At 37.3% G+C, this 8,458-nt stretch overlaps 1 protein-coding gene across 1 annotated transcript in view; it reads right to left on the bottom strand.

The window, feature by feature from the left end:
* The window catches only part of DSG3 (desmoglein 3), a 71,170-nt gene that overhangs the window by 23,329 nt on the left and 39,383 nt on the right, over nt 1-8,458 (bottom strand). Inside the window, exons 2-3 of the mRNA XM_006835128.1 lie at nt 993-1,028; nt 330-461 (exon numbers count right to left, since the gene is read on the bottom strand). Coding sequence (XP_006835191.1) covers nt 330-461; nt 993-1,028 — 168 coding nt within the window. The remainder of the gene's footprint in view (nt 1-329; nt 462-992; nt 1,029-8,458) is intronic.

Below are 8,458 nucleotides of genomic sequence, written 5' to 3'. Positions count from 1 at the left end.
TATGTTTTATCTTTACTCCCAGACATTTTCCTAAGTCTTATGCATAAATTATTTCAATTTGTTTCCTAGACTCTATGTCCAAGTAAGGCATATATGTTGAAATCAGTTGATAAGTCTCTTAGTTCTGTTTTATAATACTAGAAGCTATAGTTCCACTATCTTTCTCTCTCCCTTATATTGTTATTATTATATTTTTGTTGTTGAAGATACTAGGCCATTTGTTCTGTAGAGTCCACAGTCGGCACTCTGCTCATTAGATTTGCAACATTAATTGACATCTAATATACTTATTCTAAACAAATCACACTGCTCTTGCTGATAAGACTTACTTCGGCAATTGGATTTCTTTTTGAGTTGTCTTCTCTTTCTCTGCAAGGTTTGGCAAATTTCACCCATTCACGTTTATACCTTCTTTTGGAAAGTTGCCCGGCTGTTCCATCTTCTCCATAGTCTCCTCTTGTCTTATGTAGAAAATGATTCAATTTTATTATACATGTTGTTGGCCATATTCACTTTTAATATTGTTGCACGCACCTAAGTTGAGGAACTGTCTATATTTTAAGATGATCTAAAACTAGTGGTTGTGTGTTTGCTCTAGCAGACACTTTGTGAAGTAAGGAGGAATCATTAAATTTAAAATTTATAAACATATCATATTCTTAATATTAGCACTTAATTATGCTTTATACAAGTATTTTCTTTATATATTCCAAAATACCTAATTGTTCTGGGCACATAGGATCTGCTTAATAATGGCATGTTAATTGGTTTAAGATATGAAGCAAAAATGCATGAGCTAAATTATAAAAATATCATTCATACATTATTGATTTAAACATCTTGTTGGTTTAGTTGTTAGAGTTTTAATTTTATATATTTTTGCTATTGTCAAATGTTTTAAAACATTAAGTCAATGTATATCTTTTATAAACACAATTTTAATTTTTATACATAAGCTACTTTTAATTACAAAGATCTTGTTCATACTTTACCTGTACTCGCAACTCTCCATGAACCAGCACAACCACCTGTAAATATTTAAATAAAGTCAAATGTGAATTTTTCAAATAAGTAATTTCAAAAAACTGGTCATCCTGCTTATTATGTTCCATTATTCATACTTCAAAATATTATTGTGTATTTTCTACTGTTTTTTTCAAAAGAAATAAGTTTGGAGGATCAGTAGTAAAAAAGCGAAGTCCTAATAGGGAAAAACAAAGTACTGTCAATTTAATGGGCTCTTTCAGTTCTAATTTTACTACAAATTTTACTGATATAAAAAAGAACCTATAGAATTTTGCAAAAGTTTGTCTAGCAGCCTGTTGCAGAAACCTGTTATTTCTTATCTTGCTGTTCTATAAACAGATCCCAGGAGCTATGGAAGCTATGGCATTAGAGAACAATGAGAAGCATCATTGTGATATGTAAGCTTCAGAAAATGCCCAAGGGGATTATTAAAAACTATCACCACCCAACTGCCTTGTAAAAGGCCTGCAAAGGAACGACTGCAAATCACAATATCTAAAGATAATGTTGACAGTCAGTTCAGTTGTGAGGCAAAGCATTGCCTTTCACTGTGCAGAAGTGGAGAAAATGGAAAGGAACTAGTCTAGTTTAGGGAATGGAACACAAAGATAGGATGTGCTAGTCCAATCACAAATACTGTCATGGATCTATTAACCTCTGCATTATTACTTCATTGAAAATATTGAACTTAACTTTTGTGGTGATATGAAAAAATATATGAGGATAAAATGAAGTCAGACTGGTTAGGGGCTTCACTTTGCCAAGAACATAGTGGACCTATATCTGTACCATCCTCTATTATCCACAGTGCATTCTGCTTTTCCCTCCACCAATTTTAATATTTCTCATTCTTTAAGATAAATTCAAGTTCCAACAGCTCCACAAAGTTATCTCTGCTGATGTCTCATTTTCTGAGTTTATACAGTACATAGTGTATGCTGTACAAATTAGCCCACAATGGTTTATTGTAATTTATTACTTCTTCTTTGATTGTGTGTATTATTTTACTAAACTCAGAGAACTACAAATTTTCTAGAGGTATTTTTATATTTTTATTTCTTACACACGTCACAGTACCTGCTCATTAGCAGATGGTAGCAGCTATTGACTGACCCCACTGCTTATCTAATCAGAAAATTGTTGTGTTGTTGTTGTTAAGTGCCTTTGAGTTGGTTCTGACCCATAGTGACCCTGTACAGGGTTTCCGAGGGTGTAAATCTTTACGGGAGTAGAAAGCCTCATCTTTCTCCTGCGGAGCAGCTGGTAGTTTCAAACCGCTGACCTTCAGGTTCGCAGCCCGATTCGTAACCACTACGCTACCAGAGCTCGATTAATCAGAAAATTATCTGGTATAACAAGAAATCACGAGAAAAAAAAAATTAGAAGAGTAACAATGGTTGTTGTTGTTGTTGTTAAGTGCTGTCAAGTCGGTTCTGATCCATAGTGACCCTGTATAGGGTTTCCTAATGAGCTTGAACCACTGACCTTGCAGTTCAAAGCAACCTTGCATTCCAGCACATTAACCCACAGGGCCACACCAGGACTCCATGATAATAGTTGTTAGTGCCATCAAGTCAATTCTGACCTATAGTGACCCTGTATAGGGTTTCTGAGGACCAGCTGGTAAGCTTGAACCACCAACCTTGCAGTTCAAATGGCTTTGCAGTCTGGCGCATTAACCCACAGTGCCACACCAGGACTCCATAATAGTAGCTAATGCTTAATGGTTGGCACTGTAGGATAAACACTGGATTGCTAACCACAAGATTGTCAGTTAAACCAACCAGTCACATTCAGAAATCCTTTAAAGGTCACTATGAGTCAGAAACTCTGGTAGCACAGTGGTTACAAGTTGGGTTGCTAACCTCAAGGTCAACAGTTCAAAACTACTAGCCATTTCATGGGAGAAAGATGGGACTTTCTGCTCCCATAAAGATTTACAGTCTCACTATGAGTCGGAACATATTCCATGACACACCATCACCACCACCATGAGTCAGAAGTGACTAGACAACACACAAAAAACAATGCTTATTGTGTGATTTCAATTCATTGAACTTTACGCTTACTACTTATTATACTTATTTAACACAATAGCCACCAGAAGGAGTCTGTTTTATGAATGAAGAAATGGAGACACAGACAGAAGGAGGACTTTGCCCCAGTTATCAAAGTAGAATATCCTGGGTGGTACAAATGATGAAGTTCTGTTTACCTAAAAGGTTGGTGGTTTTAATCCACTTGCAGGAACCTCAGAAAAAAGGTCTGACAATCTTCTGAAAAGTCACAGCCGTGAAAACCATATGGAGGCTGCCCTACTCTGAAATACATGGCACTTTCCATGAGTTGGAAACAACTCAGTAGCAACTGGCTTGATTTTGGTTTTATAAGCCCCTCTAGAGCCCAGATTTGACATCTGCAGCTTCATCTGGATGGTGTACAGTACCACCACACTAAGTTCTAATCATGGTTGGCATAAATAGATAGAAATAACTTAGTGATGGAAAAAAAAGTTATGGGATGGTCGATTTAAATTTTTACCTGGCTAAAGACTGTGGTTGCTCCAGAAAAAAAATAAAATAAAAGTGGATTTATTACATTGTTTATTTTTCAAGTTATAATAAAGGCTTTTGATTGTGTGGATCATTACAAGTTATGGACAACATTGTGAAGAATGAGTATCCCAGACACTTAATTGTGTTCATGAGGAACCTGTACATAGATCAAGAGGCAGTTGTTCAAACAGAACAAGGGGATACTGACTGAATGGTCAGGCAAGGTGTGTGCCAGGGTTGCATTCTTTCACCATACTTATTCAATCTGTATGATGAGCAAATAATCTGAGAAACTCGATTGTATGAAGAAAACGTGGCATCAGGACTGGAGGAAGACTCATTAATAACCTGCGATATGCAGATGATACAATCTTGCTTTCTGAAAGTAAATAGGACTTAAAATAATTACTGATGAAAATCAAAGACCACAGCCTTCAGTATGGGTTGCATCTCAATGTAAAGAAAACATAAATCCTCACCACTAGACCAATAAACATCAAGGTAAACAGAGAAAATATTGACGTTTTCAAAGACTTCACCTTGCTCGACTAAACCATCAGCACTCCTGGAAGCAGTAGTCAAGAAATCAAATGACATATTGTATTAGACAAAGCTGTGGCACAAGACCTTTTACAAGTATTCAAGAGCAAAGATGTCAGTTTGAGGACTGAGGTGCATCTGACCCAAGCCATGGTATTTTCAGTAACCTCATATGCATGTGAAAGTTGGACAGTGAGTAAGGAAGACAGTAGAAGAATTGATGCTTTTGAGTTATGGTGTTGGAGGAGAATATTGAAAGTACTGTGGACTGCTAAAAGAACAAACAGATCTAGAGGGAGAGTGGCTGTGTGCTGACAACTGGGGGGGGCAGGCTTGCAGGGTATACCCTTTGGTTGGTTGATGATGCATGGAGGGGATTGTAACTATGACAATGAAACCACATTTGATAGGATGAATATAAAGCTAATGTTCTCCCATGTAAACTATCACATAATTCACAATAAAACAAAAAAAAAAAAAAAAAAGAACAAACAGATCTGTGTTGGAAGAAGTGCAGCTAGAGTGCTCCTTGGAGGCCAGCATGGCTAAACTTCGTCTCTCATACTTTGGGCATATTGTCAGGAGGAAAACTGTCGCTGGAGAAGGATATCATGTTTGGCAGGGTGGAGGGTCAGAGAAAACGAGGAAGGCTCCCAATGAGATGGATTGGCATAGTGGCAGCAGCAATGGGCTCAAGCATAGCAACAATTGCGAGTTTGGCCCAGGACGGGGCAGTGTTTTGTTCTGTTTTTCATAGGGTTGCTATGAGTCAGCACTGACTTAATGGCACCTAACAACAACAACAATAAATAAGCAAATCCAAGTCTGAAGTAAAGGAATAACTATACTAGATTTAGGATATCAGGATCCATCTTTTCTAAGAATTTCAGCTGAGGCCCTTATTTCAAAGGATTGTAGATTGTATTGTCATGAAAAAAAGAACCCTTCCCTGTTGTAACATGTGTCAAAACAGTTGCACAGGTTTACTGTTCCTTATTAAGCAATAGCATTAGTTACTTGTGAGAAAAGATCACACCAATGTAGTAATTGTACTACACCTTTCTTAGTTTAAAAGAACAGCTCAGCATTTTGTGAGGGGAAGGATATACCAAACACATTTCCCTTTACAGGAAGAGTGGGAAGAGTCATCTAGAAAATATGAATCATGCTTGTACTAGCCCCATAGACAATGTTTTTTTTCTAATAGACATTCTGTCACAGTTTCTGTTTTCCTGGGAAGAAAAGATAGGATAAAATCCTAAACTATGATGACTTAGGATGGTAGACAGTTGTTACTTGTTTGTTCTTTCCTTTTCAGTTTTATTTGTTTATTTATTTTTACATAGAATCAAAATCTTTAGAGAAATTAGCTTAAATCTTGACTCTTTCGCATATCTCTTTTAAAGTCCTATCTCTTTTAAACACCTAGAATGTTCCTGAGTTTTAGGCAACATTGGGGAAAACGTGATTTTGTGTGTGTGTATGCTTCTACAACATATGCTTCGCTGCTGTTGTTAAGTGCCATTGAGTCAGTACCGACTCCTAGCAACCCTGTGTACAACAGAACAAAACCCTACCCAGTCCTGAGCCAACCTCACAATCGTTGGGGTGCTTAAGCCCATTGCTGATTTCACTGTGTCAATCCATCTCATTGGGGGAGTCTTCCTCTTTTTCTCTGACCCTCCATTTTATCAAACATAATGTCCTTCTCCAGGGACTGGTCCTTCCTGATAATATGTCCAAAGTGTGAAAGATGAAATCTGGCTATCCTGGCTTCCAAGGAGCATTCTGGCTGTAATTCTTTTAATACAGATTTGATTGTTCTTTTGGCAGTTCATGGTACTTTCATTATTCTCTCCAACACTATAACTCAAATGCATCAATTCTTCTACTGCCTACCTTACTCACTGTCAAGCTTTCACCTGCATATGAGGTTCTTGAAAATACATGGCTTGGTTCAGGCGCATCTTAGTCCTCAAACTGACATCTTTGTTCTTGAACACTTTAAATGGTCTTATACAGCAGATTTGCCTAATACGATATGTCGTTTGGTTTCTTGACTGCTGCTTCCATGAGTGTTGATGGTTTAGTCAAGCAAAATGAAGTCTTCAATCTTTTCTCTGTTTACCTTGATGCTATTTATTGGTCCAGTGGTGAGGATTTATGTTTTCTTTACATTGAGATCAAAGATGATCTTTGATCTTCTTCAGTAACTATTTTAAGTCCTCTTCGCTTTCAGCAAGCAAGGTTGTATCATCTGCATATTGCAGATTGTTAATGAGTCTTCCTCCAGTCCTGATGCCACATTCTTCTTTATATAATCCAGCATCTCGGATTATATGTTCAGCATGCAGTTTGAATAAGTATGGTTAAAGAACACAACTGTGGTGCACATCTTTCATAACTTTAAGCCATTTGATGTTACATTCTTTTGTTCAAACTACTGCCTCTCGGCCTTGGTTCCTCATGAAAATATATGTGTTCCAAATACTCATTACCTGCAATATTGTCCATAGCCTGTTTTTAGCTACACAACTACAAGCCTTTGCATAGTCAATAAAGCACAGGTAAACATCTTTCTGGTATTCTCTGCTTTCAGCTAAGATCCATTTGATGTCAGCTATGATATCTCTTGTTCTACATCCTCTTCTGAATCCGGCTTGAACTGCTGTCAGTGTACTATTGCAGCCCTTTTTGAATTATCTTTAGCAAAATTTTACTTGCATGTGATATTTGTGTCAGATGATTTCTGCATTATGTAGGGTCACCTCTCCTGGAATGGGCACAACTATGGATATCTTCCAGTCTGTTGTTCAGGTACCTGTCTTGCAAATTTCTTGGCATATGTGAGTGAGTGCCTCCTGTGCTGCATCAATTTGTTGAAAGATTTCAATTTGTATTCCATGAATTCCAGGCACCTTTTTCTCTATCAATGTCTTCAATGCTCCTAGGATTTCTTACTTCATTATCATTGGCTCTTGATCATATGCTATCTCTTGAAATGGTTGAACATTAGCCATTTCTTTTTGGTACAGTGACTGTGTATTCCTTCTATCTTCCTTTGATACTTTCTGCATCATCCAGTATTTTGCCTATTGTTTTGTTAAGTGCTGTTGAATCAATTCTGACTCATAACAACCTTATGCAGTGTTTCCAAGGAGCAATTGGTTGGTTTGAACTGTTGACTTTTGGTTCGCAGTCTAGTGCTTATCCTATAGTGCCAGTGGATGCTTGATATTTTACTTCAGTTCCCTCAACTTGTAAAATGCTGAGCATGTTCTTCACTTTTGGTTTTCTAATTCCAGGTCTTTGCACATTTTGTTATAGCATTTGACTTTGCCTTTGTGAGCTGTCCTTTGAAAATTTCTATTCAGTTCATTTATTTCCTCATTTCTGCTATTTGCTATAGAATCTCTATGGTGGAAAGCAAGTTTCCAAGTTTCTTCTGACACCCATTCTGGGCTTTTCCTTCTTTCTTGTCTTCTTATTGACCTTTTGCTTTCTTCCTGTATGATGCTCTTGATGTCATTCCACAACTCTCTGGTCTTTGGTCTTTAGTGTTTGATGTATCATATCTATTTTTCAGATGATCTCTAAAGTCAGGTGGGATATGTTCAAGGTCATAGTTTGGCTCCTGTGGACTTGTTTCAATTTTCTTCATCTTCAGCCTGAACTTGGATATGAGCATAGGCAAGAACATGGGCTAGTTGATAAGAAATACTTCTGAGCATTACAATTCTCTAAATATTTAGAAAAAGAATCAGATCATTTCATTATTTAGAATAGTGTGTTCTAAATGTAATGATCTTAGCTCATAATTACTCATAATCATGTGATAATGGCTACTTACTGTTTTAAATTGCCAGTATGATTATTTAGAATATTTAATACATTTGAAAATAGATTCTATGGAGCGTGCAGACAGCTATGACAGAGGGGACTTGGAGAACCAGATGTACATAGTGGAGCAGCGGTGGAGAATCCTGCTGAAGGATTTCCACGACACCTAGGTCAAGACGTGGACATGCTGAGGTGATCTCCCGGCTGCCACACTGCATGCTACAGGCTCTACCTTTTACAACCCCAGGCGACAGCCAGGGCCCCACTCCTGAGAGACACTGGCAGTACACCTCTTAGTCGGTTTCTGTTTTCTTCTCATCTTTTTTGCTTTTTGTTTCTATCAGGGTAGAAGCCATGTTGAACTGGCATCTTTTCAGGATTCTTATTCCCCCTGGATGGTTGTTGGGAGGGAGGGGAAGTTTTTTTTTTCCTGAATGGCTATTAATAGTATTAGATCATTACAACTTAATGTAATTTTCAAAGGTTGTACAATTATA

This window comes from Chrysochloris asiatica, unplaced genomic scaffold, assembly GCF_000296735.1.
Source record: "Chrysochloris asiatica unplaced genomic scaffold, ChrAsi1.0 scaffold00015, whole genome shotgun sequence".
Classification (NCBI taxonomy): Eukaryota; Metazoa; Chordata; class Mammalia; order Afrosoricida; family Chrysochloridae; genus Chrysochloris; species Chrysochloris asiatica.
The sequence above is the reverse complement of the archived record's forward strand: the minus strand, read 5'-3'. Positions and strand labels throughout refer to the sequence as shown.